At 35.8% G+C, this 17,658-nt stretch overlaps 3 protein-coding genes and 1 non-coding gene across 8 annotated transcripts in view; 1 reads left to right on the top strand and 3 right to left on the bottom strand.

The window, feature by feature from the left end:
• The first annotated feature begins 5,413 nt into the window (after positions 1-5,413).
• On the top strand, positions 5,414-14,041 carry Prosalpha6 (Proteasome alpha6 subunit). The gene is made up of 6 exons (XM_089711488.1): positions 5,414-5,529; positions 5,839-6,089; positions 6,323-6,482; positions 7,157-7,366; positions 8,363-8,536; positions 13,530-14,041. Exons 1-6 carry the CDS (start codon positions 5,527-5,529, stop codon positions 13,548-13,550), a joined length of 819 nt encoding a protein of 272 aa, XP_089567614.1. The 5' UTR covers positions 5,414-5,526; the 3' UTR covers positions 13,551-14,041.
• Positions 10,052-12,988, bottom strand: Naglu (N-acetyl-alpha-glucosaminidase). Its single transcript, XM_089711331.1, is given in 2 exon segments — positions 10,052-11,624; positions 11,627-12,988. Coding segments are annotated over 2 exon segments (2,322 nt in total). The 5' UTR covers positions 12,465-12,988; the 3' UTR covers positions 10,052-10,140.
• On the bottom strand, positions 12,782-12,853 carry TRNAW-CCA (transfer RNA tryptophan (anticodon CCA)). The gene has a single exon. It is a non-coding gene; the product is annotated as a tRNA-Trp (tRNA).
• Positions 14,042-15,310: 1,269 nt separating the features above from the next.
• Positions 15,311-17,658, bottom strand: part of LOC149476989 (uncharacterized) — a 124,247-nt gene continuing 121,899 nt past the window's right edge. For all 5 annotated transcript variants that reach the window (XM_089711467.1, XM_089711468.1, XM_089711465.1 and 2 more), the window contains 2 exons: positions 16,826-17,025; positions 15,311-16,433 (listed from right to left, as the gene is read on the bottom strand). In XM_089711467.1, coding sequence (XP_089567593.1) covers positions 15,641-16,433; positions 16,826-17,025 — 993 coding nt within the window. In that variant the 3' untranslated portion in view covers positions 15,311-15,640. The remainder of the gene's footprint in view (positions 16,434-16,825; positions 17,026-17,658) is intronic.

Here is a 17,658-nt window from a genome sequence, read left to right as displayed (position 1 = left end):
CCAGTTTAATTTAATTTATAATGAATTGTATTATTGTAGTAAATATAAAAATAAAATAAAATTAACAACAAACTGATATAGGTAATGCAAGAAGCTATAATTAGCAATTAACTATTTATATTTTATAATTATATCGGTGGTAAAATATTATTTTTCTGTATTTTGACGAGGCAAAAGCACTTCTAAACGAAGTCTAATTGAATAAATAAATTTAAACAATAATTATCGGTTTACGAATTAACGTCATTGCATATTATTATTACCACATTATGCCTTTGACCTTTAGAGTAATATTTTTATCAATTTTGGCTCTAGTTCTGCAGATCTCTAACTGCAGGTTTACAAAGCCAAGACACACCCACTATATTTTAAATGTGAGGTACTATATCGACCAAGTTTTGCCAAGTTTTGCCCTTCCATTTCAACCCAGAAATTGATGAATTTGAAAGATTCAAAATCTTTCCTTTTAGATTACCTAATGTAGAAACTTTCCATTGGTAACTTTAAATAATATCTAGTTTAGAATATCTACAAAACACGCTAATATGGTAAACTGTTGAAATTATTGTATTGTCACCCATCCTTGATAAGTGTACAAGGTTTGAATTAAATTGGTCCGTTCGCGTTAGTCCGGTTAAATCAGAATAAAATCGAATACGAAGTAGTTTTTTTTTATTTTTTTATTGTCGATAGGGAAGCGCTTGACCACAATCTCGCCTCATGTTAAGCTGAGATGTGGTCTAAGATGGAACGCGTTTCTCTAGAAGGTACCTGTTCACTCTACACTCTCTTCTTCTTTGCCTACATAGGTACAAACAGGTGAAGCTAATAAAAGCGTGTTAAAAAGTATAACAATATAAAGAAGGTTATAAGATAAATCCCACCGTGCCACAAGACACCGCCGGCGACACCGAGGCGACCCGCTAGCGACTATTATTTATTTCGATAATTATACGTCTTAACGCCCATTCCGACAGTAAACTCTTGTTTAGCCTGAGCTATAGTGTAAGAAATATTATAGAAAATTATACCTTTATGCTATCGGTTCGTTGTAGGAGGTCAAAGATGAGTTTGTGACCAAGGACATGTCATCTTGGATTTCACTGACCATTATTGTCAAAATGAAATATATAGACGTCGATAGATAAAGTTACGTGCATTTTCTAAATAGATTTAATACCTACACCATACTAGCTCTCAGATACTAGCCGTGTTGGTAACGTGCAAGTTTTATGCTCTCTTTCGGTAAATTAATAATGTGTCGAAAAAATTTACATGAAGTTTCCAAGCTCAACAGCAACGAACGTTTAAAGACAAAGTAATATAGCGGACATCGGAAGATTACGTTAATGGTTAGGGAGCCAGGTGCAAATTTGGTTAACTATTTCCTCTCAAGAGATAATTCGTCAGACGCATGAGAGTATAGTATTATAAAGCCTCGTGAACGTCAGCTGGCGCTCGGTTGGGGGGGTGAGCGGTTGTAGCCTCCCACGCACATAGGAAAAAAATACATTCATTCATTCATTTCCTCTCAGCTAAAAATTTGTCAAATTGTAGCTAACCCAATATCTCAACGAAAAAAAATAGTCAGCTGGTTACAACATGATGTATTATACGTCAGCTGGTGTCTCGAACATGAAAGTTAAATTTAAAGAAAAATTTATTTTCCGTTATTTCCTCTCAAACAAAAATTTACCTGATGATAGCTTATATGTAACTGTGGATAAATATATATGTCAGCTGGCTGTATCTTGGTGGAAAAACCGTCAGCTGATACGGGAGGCTACAACCGCTCTTCCCCCCAACCGAGCTCCAGCTGACGTTCACGAGGCTTCATAATACTATACTTTGATGCATTTTACTAATTACCGCTTGAGAGGAACTTGGTCATAAAATCTGCTGCTGGCTCCCGGACCATAATGTTATATCATAGGTATCCTATTTTATCATTTAAATACTAGGGGCAGTTCCTTAATATTTCTTTAAAATTTTAATCGATTAAATTGAATTTAATCTAAGTACTTATACCTACAGTGAGATCGAGTAAGCTATAGCTAAAATAACTGTCTTCAGATTTCAACTTTGTTTTATTTTCGCAATACTTATAGGCTATAGCTATTATAATTAAGTATATTGGTTAAGTCTTACCAATAGGTACCTACATATATTTTATTTAAAAGCTGCTAACGTCTAAACTTGATCAGCAATAGGGCCTTTAGATATCGGCAAAATTATAGCATTAATATTATGTACTAGGTACGTAGTACATGTATCTCAATGAGTAAATATAGGAAAATTAAACAATATAGTCCGATCAAACGACTGCATTAATACTGTTTATTACCTGACCAAGTAATGGTAAGACGCATTCAACCTGAAATATGAACAGAAGGACCTTTAAAAGTCTACCTATCCGATACGATATTGCATGCAACACAAACCAATCTACCAAAAGCATTAAAATTATTCGACTTTAACGACAACAAAATCGTTGTTGATGTGTGTACTAGGTATACCAATACATAATTTATGAGACATGAACATCCGCATGACATTAATTTTCAATTAATTTACCTACAACCGCTTTTGAGACCTAAGTAAAGTCATCATACCTACTTACTCCTGGCGCTTTTTAATATTCGCATCAAAATGACGAGAATTCTCCAATAACATATCCGATAATATTAATCGCATCGGATAGTATAAAAGATCTCCGATACGCTTGCGAGCCACGTGTAAGACGATGTTAGAATGTTGATTATACACTTACAGATTTTGAATGCAACTATTACTTAGGTATTTACTTGGGAACTTAGCTTTGCCGATTTCTTATCTGTATTGACTGTAAAATTCTCTTTGTTGAGGTAGCGTTATCTATTATTAAGTATACTGTGGTTGAGGTATTATTATCAATAATATAATATCGAATCATAGAAGTTTTATAAATGCATGCTTTATTTATTTATTTCGAGAACATAGTGGCTTACAGTCATGCCAAAGCACCACACACTACAATACACAATCATTATTAATACAATTCAAGTCAAAATACAAAAGAAAAATGCTTAAATAACATTATTGATAAATATCATTATGATAATACAAACATACAGATAGTTATAAAAGAATACAATACTGAATACAATAGAAATTTATAGAAATGGAAGACAGCCAGATTAGAAATTTATTCAATTTAATTAAAAATTGCTATCCAGATAATAAATGGCGTAGGTACCGAATAAATATTACAGTCATACTATCAGTGAATAAGTCAAGATGTTGGTAGGTACTGGGCAAGCAAGTCTCCGAGCAACTTTCGTGCTTTGGTGTAATTATTGTAAAACTTACTTATTACTGTTCTTAATTATTAATTCTGAATACATAACATAACTAATTAATTTACATTAACTAGGTGTTCTTATAAAAATTAAATTATACAAAATATCGCATTATATTGCACAGTGCACTAGCTGTGCCCCGCGGTTTTACCAGCAGTGCTCCGTTCATATTGATCATAACGTGACAATAGATATAGGTAATTTATAGCCTAATAGCCTTGGGCAATCTAACGCTGAAAGAATTTTTCAAATCGGATCAGTAGTTCCTGAAATTAGCGCTTTCAAACAAACAAACTCTTCGAGCTCCTTAGAAAAATGTTTATATGCGTATATTTTTATACCTGTCAAAATTAATCAAACATCAACTAATAAAGAAAATAAAACCTTTTAGCTTTGCAAATTAACTCAAAATATAAACAGGATAATGTTGTTTGTAAAACCCCTGACAGACGTACGAGTAAGTACGCGAACTTGTGGCTCGACGACCTTTTTCGCTCGTGTGTCACCCCAAGTACGCGTACTTAAAAACCGTCGAGTAAGTTCGTTGACGATCCAACATGTTTGAAATTTTACTCGAAGCCCGCCATCGCTCGCACGTCTGTCACTGCCGCGAGCCGCGAGCCTAGCCTGTCTAGCTATAATAGGTGTTACTAAGTGCAAAAGTTCAATTTAATTTCGTCTTCTTCTTTTAGTTTTATGAAAATAATTTAATATAATTAATATGAATGAATATAATATACATAATTGAATATTGGCGAAGGTATCTTTGAATCACGCCAAGGAAGTTTCACTCCTGACGCGTGGGCTCGGCGCACACGCTCTTTTTTTGTAAAGTACCCTCAAAATATAATAGTAAAAACGAAAATATATCCTTCAATTTTTGAACATTTATTTTGTTAGAATGCTATTTACTTAAAAATAAGTGCTGGTTATTAAATTAAAAATGTCTATATTTAATTCCTGAATAACATAAAATTCCCTCTGTTGATGACATAGAGACATTCGATATCGGTGACACGCGAGAAGCTACTGACCAAGCTCTACGTGTGTCACCGACGTCGAGCCGAGTAAGTACGCGAACTTTAAAACCGCGATTTTAAAGTTCCTACGTCTGTCACCCCTTTAAGACTGCGTATTGAGATTACCTTAACTTTAGCCGACTAATCCTATTTTAATATTCTTTAACGGATAAGTTCTTTTAAGATTCGCTTTTCTCTCCTGATATTTCAAATTAACACTGAAATATTGTTTCGTAAACAGTATACTTACATAGACTTACATGTTAATAATAATTATGTACATGTATTTACCTACCGAAATAAAATATCATTCAAAATGACAAAAAAAAACACAGTAGGTAACTAAACTGTGGTAACTAGGATGAAACCCATTAGAATAGGAGGGGAATGTGAGAAAAATGAAATGAAAAATAAATTTCTGTCGATTCAAGTTCGAGAAGTGGGAGATGGGAATTTTTAAGGGTAAAAAATGGTTTATTATTGACAAAGATTTTCTACAGGTCCTACTTATGGAAAAAAGTTAAATCGCAAATTTGGAGATAATAAAAAGATTTCATCTTCTGTGTTGGCTAAACTTAAAAATAATTATTCTCTTCATTGTATTATAATCTTAATAGTTATATATAGGTATAGAATATAGATCTCGTGTCACAATGTTTGTCCTCAATGGACTTCTTAAACCACTTAACCGATTATAATAAAATTCGTACACCATGTGCAGTTCGATCCAACTTGAGAGATAGGATAGTTTAAACATGTAGGTACCACGGGCGAAGCCGGGGTGGACCGCTAGTTATTATATTGTACTATATATTTTTTTGTGGGTAATTTTTTAAATTATTATTGATTAAGAAAAATGACAATGTTTTTAATATTATCTTATTTACACTGGACATTGGCGAAGTCCTTTTATTGGGTAGGGCCATAATCGTGCCATAATCAAAGAAAAACAATAAATTATAATAACTATTTTATTATCTTAAAGACGTGATCTTGTAACATTTTTCGAATAGTATAATCTGTACAAATAAAATTTTGATTAGTTTAATAATCTGTGAAAGCTGTGACTTGACAATAATACGACCACTGACATTTCAAAATTTCAAATCACTTGGCGTCGCAGAGTTTCTGTTTATTAATATTATAAACTTTATTGTTAATTACATACAATGGTAAGATTATTTTAAGATTTAAGTTTGCTTGGAAATTTACTCTATTAATTTATTTATTAATGTTAAATTTTTTTGGTATTTTTAACAAATGTTTAACTTGTTTGTCGGTCTTATAACTGCAATGTCATTCATTTGTTACATTGCATAAAAAAATGCATTTAACTAGTTATAACTTGAGTTCTATTAATAAATAATGTTTCTTGTCATATTGCCTTGCATTTGCTGGTTAAAGTGTTTCATAAAACATTTGTATTACAATTTGGTGATAGACCGAAAACATAACCTCTCATTAACAATGGTAAATTTCAGTTTCGCAATCAGTACGACAGTGACGTCACTGTATGGAGCCCTCAAGGTCGTCTCCACCAAGTGGAGTATGCTATGGAAGCCGTGAAACTCGGGTCAGCAACTGTGGGTTTGAAAAACAAACAATTTGCCGTGCTCATAGCTTTGAAGAGAGCAGTTAGTGAATTGTCGGCTTACCAGAAGAAAATCATACCTATTGATGAACATATTGGTATTTCCATTTCGGGATTAACGGCTGATGCTAGGATGCTAAGGTAAATTACAATTTTCATCTAGTTTATGTCCACAAAAAGTTACTGTAAACTATATATAACTAAGTTTTATATGCATTAAATTGTCAGTTAATTATGAATGCTATCAATATTTAATCTAACTGCTATGATTATGAGAAAATAATTTCTAAAACCTGATCTTTTGTTATTGTAACAATCTTCTAACAAACATATCTGTATTATAACTACATACAACTCAATTTTATACATTTCAGTCGCTTCATGCGCACAGAATGTCTCAACCATCGCTACGCCCATGACGCACCAATGCCAGTCGGCAGACTTATCTCTCTCGTGGGTAATAAGATGCAGATTTGCACTCAGAGATATGACAAGCGGCCTCTTGGTGTTGGTCTGTTAGTCGCTGGTTATGATGTAAGTATGAATTTACAGGTATTATTAAGCAGATGTGATAGTTTGGTTGAAAATTCTGATCTTAGTAACTAGCTTCAAAATGTAAGATGGATAATTTCTGTGGGAAGGAATAGAAGAAGGTTATTTAGTCTTTAACACTTAATTTTAATAAAGATTAAAAGATATATATTATCTTTATTATCTTGCTTCTTTGCCTTCTCCCCGTGGTTGCCTGGCAGAAATCACTGCATAGTAATAAGGCCGCTCTTTGTGCTTTTGTTTTATTGTAAATTGTTATTTTATGTACCTGTTTTATTGCACAATAAAGTGTTAAATAAATAAATAAATATCTTCTAACAGTATGTGTCTGCTACAAAGATAATCTTAAAAAAAATACCTAATGTGAGTGATGCTGCAGGCATAGTTAAGTAGTCAGATATTATGTATGTCTAACTTAATTATTACAAGTTCATCATTACATAAATTAAGTTACACTATGTAACTGATCTTATAATATATAATGTTTGACTCTGATGAACATCACTTACTTAAATTCATTGAGATTTTATCACATAACTTTTTACTATTCCATTTCTATATTGACAATTCTATATCTCATTCTATATCTACCAAAGACATTGTCACATAAATATTACACCATTATACATTAAAAAAAAAAAAAAAATTCTTTACAGGATCAAGGACCACACATCTACCAAACTTGTCCATCAGCCAATTTCTTCGACTGCCGAGCAATGGCAATTGGTGCCAGGTCCCAATCAGCGAGGACCTATCTGGAGAAACATTTGAACACCTTCCAAGATAGTGATCTGCAGGAGTTGGTCGCTCATGGTCTTAGAGCGTTGCGTGATACACTGCCAAATGAAGTTGATTTGAATACTAAGGTAATTTATATATATAAAACTCAAAGGTGACTGATATAGTGATCTATCAACGCACAGCCCAAACCACTGGACGTATCGGGCTGAAATTTGGCATGCAGGTAGATGTTAGGACGTAGGCATCCGCTAAGAAAGGATTTCCCGAAATTATTGCGGGAACGGGGAAAAACGGGGATGCACGTACAAAGTCGTGGGCGGAAGCTAGTTTTGGATATTATTGTATGCAGTTAAATGTTTAACAAGTGCGGAATGAGATAATGAATGTATTTGGAGAGGGTTTGCCCTGCCTTTGTTATACCTTTATGGATTGATGATAAATTAAATAGAAGAAAATATATTGTAAATGCTACTAGTATCTCATGTTGTGACAAAATCTTTACAGTAAATTAAAAAACAAAGATTATGTAATTATATTAATTTCTATAGTATCTGTGAGTAATTCATTGCTTGATGCTCATTCTTTATAGAAAAATTAACGTTCAGTATGTTTCCACATGGATAAAAACTAGAAATAAAAAAAGACGTGTGGCACTCGGGGACTGCCGCGGTAAAGCTATTGCATGCTATGCCTTCAAGCCACACCTCCGAGCCCGTCGGAGTTTGGAGCGTGAGGTTTTTTCGTTACGGAATTTCTGGATTGGCCCCGCACTCAAGGCCAGCGATAGAAGCTATGCAATAGCTTAAAAAGAACACACAAAATTTAAATACGTGACATTAGACGCGGTTGGCGCAGTGGTAAAGTAACTGCCTACTGAGCCGACGGTCCCGGGTTTGATCCCCGGTCAGGGCAAATATTTGTGTGATGAACTCAATTATTTGTTCTTGGGTCTGGGTGTTATTATCTATATAGTATATATGTATTTATTAAAATATATTATATTTATCGTCGCCCAGTACCCACAACACAAGCCTTAATTGAGCTTACTGTGGGACTAGGTCGATTTGTGTAATAATGTCCTATAATATTTATTTATTTAAACTGTATTTATTTTATTACAGAACGTATCGATAGCCATAGTTGGCCCCAAAACGCCTCTCCGTGTGTCGGATGAAACAGAACTAACAAGATACTTGTCCCTTGTGGAGGGTGAAGAGCGTCGGGGCGGAGCCGCCACGGGTGACGCGGGGCCCGCGCCCGAGGGCCCGGGGGACCAGGGGGCCCCGCAGCCACAGGTAAGGGCCCGGACCACTTAGGAAGATAAAAAAAATGTGTGCGTGTACTAGTGTACACACGTAAGAAGTGAAACTTCTTTATGACCTTAAAAATGTCACGTGTATGGCGTAACGCAAAAATGTCACGCGGACGGCGTAACGCAAAAATGTCACGCGTACGGCGTAACGCAAAAATGTTACACAAAATTTTTTTCCAACCCCCATAAAGAAGTTTCAAAAAAAGACGGGTTGCACTCCGGGAGTGCCGGCAGAAGTGAAAACTTGATTATTAACGTTGAGCATGTTTGATATTTTGGAATGGTATCCGTCTTACGCTTTTTCGATCAGGTCACGTGTCCTGACGCGAGTTTAAGATTTTATACCCATTACAGAAAAAGTGCTCAACGCCGCTAAAGAAGTTTTCACTTCAAAAAGAAACATTTGACTCCACAGTATAAAAAAGAGCGTGTGTGTTGAGCACGTGTCAGAAGTGAAACTTCTTGAGACATGTTTCAAAGAAAGATGGAAAGGTACATTTGACTCCACATTATAAAAAAGAACGTGTGTGTTGAGCACACATGTCAGAAGTGAAATTTCTTTGGCAAGATTCAAAGATAACAAAATCGTCCCCTTACTCCATGACGTTATGTTGCCATGACCCGACCTTGAAATTTTACTCACAACGCGCTTAAAGAAGTTTCACTTCATCAATTATTACAAGTTCTATAGCCAAAGTGAAGTCCCGTGTCCCCAAGTGGCATATGCATACATCTGTTCCACTGATCGATTTTCTTTAGGGACAAGTATCAATGTGCAACAAAACAAGATTAATTATAATTATTATTGTACATCAATGCTCCTATGTAAGTATATCAGAATATTATATATGTTACAGTCAAAACCCTGAACCAGTCAATATCCTTATTGACGGTTATTAAGGTTATTAACTGATTTTGTCAGATAAAATCAGTCAATAAGGATATTAACCGACGCCCTTAGTCAATAACCTTAATAACCGTCAATAAGGATATTGACTGGTTCAGGGTTTTGACTGTAGCATATACATATTCTAATCTACTATGCTATGAATGAATGAATGAAAATGCTTTATTGTTTTGAAAAAAAAAAAACATAAATACATAAAACAAAGACAAGACTTTACAGAAACAGCAAAGGGTGGCCTTATCGCTATCCTAAATGTCTGTGCTATAAAAACCTTTTTTTTAAGATGTGTCCTTGTTCTACTCTGAATCTTGTATTATACGGAACTCTGTAGCCTGTGGTATTCAGAGCTAAAATAATTGCGGACCTGACTATATAATGTTGATGATAAATTTAGTTGAGTAGGTGCTAAAAGTATATTGTATCATTTTAGATGAGTTAAACCAACATGAAAAGTATGAATACAATTGAAAGTTGATTAGGAACACAGATACGAAAATCTAAATGTTTTCCATCAAAGTATTAAGAATGGGATATAGCAATAAAATAAAAATCATTAGAGAAATTGTATAATTATTTATTTTTAAAATATAATATTTTTATTTTATCATGGTAATAATGAATACATAAAGGGTATTTTAGAAAAAAAAATATGTATAATATGTATCTATGAATTAATATATCTACGTCGGCGTTGTAGAAAACAACATAACGACGGAGGGGGTGTAGCTTAAACTGCTGTCTGATTCGTCGTCAACGTCGGCCAGTGTCGTTTTACCTTCTGGGTCTCTTGGTATAATATCCATTGGTAAATCTTCCAAATCGGATACATATGCCCATTTCTCGTAAATATACAAAGCGGTATCGCCCGCATTCTGACTTGGAATAGAATTTATGTCGACTCTTAGAAATGCCTCTTCGACTGAAGATCTCACAGCGCGTTGAGCGCTTCGCTCGTCAAATGTCTCGTTCCTAAGCTTCGCGTCCATCGCTATTTCCAAGAAAGTTGTCCATCGTGGGCGATAGTAATAGCGGACAACTTCAGCCCACTGCTTGCACGCATAGTCTGTTATTTCTCCATTCGGCCCCCATAGTGTTATTTGATTTCTAGCATTCAATTCATACACATAAGATTCACTTACATTCGCCGCCCATTTCGTTGCACCCGATAGCCATTTTGTTATAGTGAAATCGGCGTTCGAAGCTAAAATATTTTCCATGTCGACCATTACGTCTAGAAATCTATTTATCGATGCATTGAATGTCCAAGTGTTTGTGAATCGGTCGTTCAACACCTGAAGGTATAATTGATCGGCTCTATATTGCAAAGCTTGCCTGGTGACGTCAACGAGGTCGTGTTCAAAACCATCTCTACAATCGGAAGTGGCAGAGAAAACGAAATTTCTAAGCGCATTAAATAAGTCGTCGCTCTTGTACCAAGCCCACGGTCGTATTTTGAAACTGGGCCGCCGTGTTACCACGTATTTACCTCTTATTTTGTTCAAACCATTAAAATCGTATACACTTTTGAATAAATATCGCCACGCACTGGCTGTTGTGTTACATCCGTACCGCCGCTCTGCGTAATCGGCCACCCATTTGTTTAGATCCTGTACCGGTGACGCGCGCCACGCAGACTCTAACATTAAATCATAAACAACATAATTCTGATTAATCCCTTCAGGTGTCAGACCAATACCGATCATCGTGCTGTTAATTCGCTTTCTAGTCTCATACACATCGTTGTTTATCGTATTAATGCTACCGAACATACCCAGGGTGCCTCCGAAGTTGTGTAACATACACCAAATAAAAGGTTGACCGTAGTACATACGATAGAGATTATATTGAGGCCACTGCTCTGACTGGAGATCCAGAATGAGCATTCTTCCCAAGGGAACTGAGGTCAAAAAGGACTGTACTCGATCCAAAGGCCACAGTAAAGGATTGTGCACAAACATCCAATTTTGTAACACCCAAACCGCATTTTCATCATGTTCAGTCAGCGTTGTAAAAATTGCTGATGCTGTTTTTTGAACTAACAGTGTAGACCATGGTTCGATTTTGATTTCATTGAAGGGATCGGCTGTGTATATACCGCTCGTTCCTACACCTTCGGTGACTTTTTTCAAAAACATTTTACCTATTTTGTTGAATAGCGGATCAAAAATAGATTGCAGCAGTAATCGGTGTTGAATTTATTCCAAGTGCTCACTGAATAGAATGTAGAAGCGGGAAAAATGCGTTCGAACGCTTTTGGGACGTGCCCATTGAATGAGGGGAATATGGGGACCATTCCGAGATGAAACATTTGGTCCACGACATTCGATTGGATTTCCATTTGACCATTGTGCCACGATTGAAATAGTGGTCCGCCCCATCCGTGAACATTTCCCATCCTGAGCCACGAGAGAAATGCGGGCCCTGTGAAATGCTCGCTAATTTCGTCGTCGGTCATTCCTAATTGTTTGTAAATGCTCGCCCAAGCGGCTTCTTGTGCGATCGGTGCTAGGGCTAGGTTAATTCCGTTAAGCGCCATCCACTCGACGTGGCTGGTCCAATCTGGGCTCTGCCACCACAAAAAACTGTACGACGCAGTGCACACATTTTGGTAATAGCGAAACCTGTCATTGGCTATAACAGTTTCGTCGACTTCTGGCAACGGATCAGGTATATTGACGTGCTGTACTTGCCACGCTATTTGACTCTTGCAATACTTCTTGAGGTAATAATTGAAGCCCCATACTGCCGCGACGCCGGTGCTCGCTCTTATATGCAGCTGTCCGTTCACCGTCCGTAGCACAAACACATCCTTGTGGTTAACAAATAAAACTGGACTAATGTACACATCGACGTTATTTAGATACTTGTTGATTATCTCTTGGGCGGCTTGTTTTTGCACTTCGGCCGATGTTTTCGTTTGCAATTTTACAGGGTCGAGATAGTCTAAATTTAAAGCTGTAGTCGGGAGTAAGTAAATAATAAATGGAATAATTGCGAAGTGCATAGCGACTGTATTTGTATACGGGTTTGGAATGAATGGTTCGTATAAACGGTATAAGTGAATAATGGCCAGTGACCGATGACCGCGTCTCGGTGTGTGAGATAAGCAAACAAGTGGGTTATCTGAATTTGTTTAGATGTTTGTCTTGTTTAAATAAAGAAGTTCTTTATTTAAACAAGAACTCTATTCATCTTATCCAAGTTATAAAATTCATTGAAATCTTAAATAAATATCTTATAGCATCATTTAATATTTAAAATTAGTTATAATGGTGAAATATCAAATTATTTATAACCAAAAAAAACATAAAACTTATTGTATGACCCCGACGTGATTTGAACACGCAACCTTCTGATCTGGAGTCAGACGCGCTACCGTTGCGCCACGGAGTCGTTGAGAGTTTAGTCGAAATTATCCATTAGATACAGATAAATCTTGATAATATCGTGAAAGCATACGTAAGAGATTCGTCATTATACAGAACTAGCTTTCCGCCCGCGGCTTCGCCCGCATTTTCAAAGAGAAACCCGCATAGTTCCCGTTCCCGTAGGAACCTCTATATGTGTGCTAAATTTCATTGTAATCGGTTCTGTGGTATTTGCGTGAAAGAGTAACAAACACATACATACAGTATACACATCCTCACAAACTTTCGCATTTATAATATTAGTAGGATATAGTATTAAATTTTAGATCTAAGGGTCGTCTCTAAAGATAGACTTTTATCATATTAATCTTACCTCATGCCCATGTAAATATAATATTATTGATAGCCGCTCTACAATTATTTTAAATTAAAAATTAGGTTAGATCCAGATGGCCTTTCTGATTTGATAGGAAAATTTATACACTGCATTCAGTACTATTAAGATTATAATAATAAAAATGATACCTATAATGACTACTATCATATACTTACTCTGCATAATGCATCTGCCCCTTACCATAGGCACATAGGACTTCATTTTTTTTCATATAATCTCATTTTATTAAAAAACTACTGTTTATTTTTTTAACTATTTGTTTCAACTTATATTTTCAAATTTCTAACTGAACTGTTTATTCCAGGTTGCCATGGATACGGAGTAACAAGGCTACAAGACAGTCTGGAAGGAGAGGAAATAAAAGAAGATTTGAAGATCAATGATGCTCCTCTCCACTCCTGTTCCTCTTTAATATTTCTTTCCCCCTCGGTTTATGTCTATAAAGGTCTGCCTTGGCCAGTGTTTAGGATTTGTTCTAGAGCCGCATAAATGTTTGGTCAAAACTGTTAGAAAATACTGTTATAAATGTTTGGTCAAAATTTATAGAAAATATACAACAAATAATTTGTTGTATATTTTGTATTTTTTATGCTTTTTTACTTACTAAAATAAATAATTTAAAAAAAAGGTAATAAGTATCTTCTTTAAAGTACAATAGTATCGGAATCAATAGTTTTTGTTGTTTCGACGTGTATACATACTAAATCCGGCTCGTTGTAATAGTTCTCTAAACACTGGCCAAGGCAATTCAAGGTATAACTCAAAAATATGTATTTTTTCTTATTAATATTATTCAATAAAACACTGCGCTTGTAATCGTTGTATTTTTTTATTTATTTTCATCATTAATAATTATTTATATTTACAATACTTTTTGACATAATATTGTACATTTGTGTAACAAGGTAACAATAGTATTTTGTTTATACAACATATACAGGCTTAAAGTACGTTTGTTGGATAAATAATTGTTCAAAAGAAAGAACACCCTTCTTTTATTAAACAATTAGCTTTCCGCCCGCGGCTTCGCCCGCGTTTTGAAAGAAAAACCCGCATAGTTCCCGTTCCCGTGGGATTTCCGGGATGAAACCTATCCTATGTGTTAATCCAAGTTACCCTCTATATGTGTGCTAAATTTCATTGTAATCGGTTCAGTAGTATTTGCGTGAAAGAGTAACAAACACACACACATCCTTTCGCATTTATAATATTTAATTAGTAGATTCTCCGTCTTATGAATAGTATTTTCTTGCCTTATTTTTGCCATACATTTGGTATGAAAAGATAACATAAAATTTTACACTGATATAAAATTTTGTTGGATTTATTAATAGTTAAAGTTATTTATTGGACTGATATGAAACAGCAAACTTGTAGCGAATCTCTGAAAATTGCTTTTCAAACAACTTGTACCTATACGTAGTATATTAATATTAGTCTGTGCAAACAACTTTTTATATAATATTTGGTACTGTTTTAGGGTACTGTATATTACATATAAAGATCAGAGAAGTCATCTACCAAAGTTTCTTTATAAAAAAAGAAATAGAAAAGCCGTGAAAAGCGGTTCTGTTATATCTGAAAATATCCAATAGATTTTAGATTCCTATAAAATCTATCATACTATAATTTATTACAACGCCATCTAGTGTAAGTGACAGAAAACTTAACAACATACAGTACCTACGTCCTACATGCAATAAGTAGCTTTGTTTTTACTGAATACAGATTTTGTTCGGGTTTTTAAATTGTTTAGGGGATGTCTCTACGTGTGCATTTTAATTATTATAGTATAATAACTAATGTGACAGAACCAAGTATCTTTTATAAAACTGATCGTGAAAAAAGAAAACAGCTTTCTGAATTATCATCATTCTGATATGAACCTACCGTCTGATAAGAAAACGATAGCGAGATGGTGTAGTAAAAAAGTTTTTCAAAAATGTATGGAATTAATGAAGGAATTCATACGATTGCTTCGTTTGTGAACTCATTATTTAGGGTTCCTTTTTATATAAGTAAATATTTTTTTTATTATTCATTGCACAAGTGCAAAAATATGCATTAAAGAAAATTAGACCACTGTTTGTATAGGTATAAATTTATTTCATACATAAGTAAATCTAGTCTACAGATTTAACAAGTGGAAGATCTAACTTATTGTCGTATTACCAATTGACTAGGTCTAACAATTACAATCGATGATTGGTGGTTTTGTTGTACATTTTTGGTATGGGACACAATATATAAATACAATTACAAACTAGTTATATCTATATAGACAATAAACTCTTAGCACCATGTATTCCTACGCTAAAATAATACTAAATATATCTCGGATTTTGGACTTAATCACGCTGGAAGCTTATGGTAATTTCAATACATCTTTGGGATCAAAATTTGTGGTACTGTCTGTCATACGAGTGTGTCCAGGACGTAGCCGTTGCCCGTGTACGTGAAGACAGGAGGATTGCTTTGATCCAGGACGGGGATGTAGCTATCTTGTAAGGCGATGGGCTGCCGACTCGAGGCTTCGTTCAGTTGCCGCTCTAAGATAGTGTTCTGTAACTCTTCCTCTTCTAGCTGTGACGTCAATTCGTCCAACAGTTTCATCCGATACTCCAGCTCTTTGTCAGCTTTCTCCAATTCTATCGTGTTGTCTTGCATTTCTTTTGCCGTCTTCGCTAAGTCCTCCTCTATTTTATCGATCAGCATTGCAACTTGTGTTACATTTTCGCAGCTGTTCGCTTTGTTTTCATCCGTATATCGTTTCACTTTGGCGGTCAGTCGAACGACGAGTTCCTCTTCGCGGTGCAGCCTCTTGTTGATGATCGCGAGTTTTTCAAGGAGTTCGATTTCTTCTCGTATTTTGGTTAGTTCGTCTGATGACGCGTCTGAATCTGTGTCGTTTTGGGTTTGTGTCAGTCTTTCAGAGTTAACTTGGCATATGTCTGTGAGTTCTTTCGTGAAGTAGTGTTCTCTCATGAGGTGCCGTTCTCTCCTTGATTTGTGTTTGGTGTGTCTCCTGGGAGGTGTCCCGCTGCCGACGCCGACGCCGCTGTCACTGTTGGCGGCCTGACTGTCGTTGACTTCGCTGCATCTTCCGAGATCGCGTAAATAAGATTCGAGGAGGTAATTCGTTCCGTGTTTCTCCATTCTGCTCTTGTGCGTCTGGTCTTCTAGCTGGTCGATCAGTTTCTCTTGTTCCCTGTAAAGGAATAATAAATTGGATTAATTCACATTTGTTATTATACAATTATGAAGTTATTGGAGCTCACTCAACGAATTATATATTTTTACATTCTATGGGTGTATAACTGTATAGTCTTAGTGCAATTTGAGCTAAAAAATGTTTTGTGATTTCTGTTATTTCCCAATCGCACCTGCTGCTGATTAGTCTATTTTTATGAATGAACACATAATATTATGGACTGATGTTGATAATGGTGTATATCAGGTTATTACCTAAGCTTGTCAATTGTAGTATAGTCTGCCTCAGGTGCTGTATGACATGAGCCTCGCGGCACGCCCTACACCTCCCGCGCCTCTTACCCCTCCTATTTGATAAAAATAGGTAATGATGTAGGTATGTATAGTTACCTAAGCTTGTCCAGCTGCTGGTGTATAGTCCTGCTCTGGTGCTGTATGACAGACACGAGGCGTGCCGCGGGGTGGTCCCGTGGCGGTGTGGCGCGTCTCCGCGGCCGGCCGCGCCGCGCGTCTTTCGTTTCCCGCCCGTCGCTGTCGCGCCCGGAGTCGTCCTCCCCCCCGCTGGATAGCCGACGGAGAGACAGACGGACCTGTAGAAAGAGATTAGTAAAAATTATGTTATCGACGACGCGGTTGGCGCAGTGGTAAAGTAACTGCCTACTGAGCCGACGGTCCCGGGTTCGATCCCCGGTCAGGGCAAATATTTGTGTGATGAACTCAATTATTTGTTCTTGGGTCTGGGTGTTATCTATAGGTATATGTATTTATTAAATATTATATTTATCATCGCCTAGTACCCACAACACAAGCCTTTAATTGAGCTTACTGTGGGACTAGGTCGATTTGTGTAATAATGTCCTATTATTTATTTATTTATGTTCACAAGAAGCAAATCGAGAGTTACGCTATAAGTTCTGCCTAGGTAATAACTACCAAGTAAACAACCATGATACCAAGTAATAAAAAATGCGTAAGCTATGCAGTAAACAAAACAAGAGCTCACTATTCAACTACGCTGTTATTAGCCGAGATGGTTTGATTAAGCCGATGCGATTTCTACCTACTTGTCATTGTTAGTGATAATGATTAGAAAGAACAGATTTAACAGGTAAAACACAGTTTTTACAGCTCATCGAAAATATTTTTATCAGGTTTACAGGTAGTTCAATATAATTCATGGCTTACATATTAATCCTATTTTACATATTTAATTATATGTAGTA

The sequence above is a fragment of the Colias philodice genome, chromosome 26 (assembly GCF_061535455.1).
Source record: "Colias philodice isolate Cphi_HAF_F1 chromosome 26, ilColPhil1 Martin Lab GWU primary, whole genome shotgun sequence".
NCBI classification, from domain to species: domain Eukaryota; kingdom Metazoa; phylum Arthropoda; class Insecta; order Lepidoptera; family Pieridae; genus Colias; species Colias philodice.
Note: the sequence above shows the minus strand (reverse complement) of the source record. Positions and strands in the feature narration are given on the sequence as shown.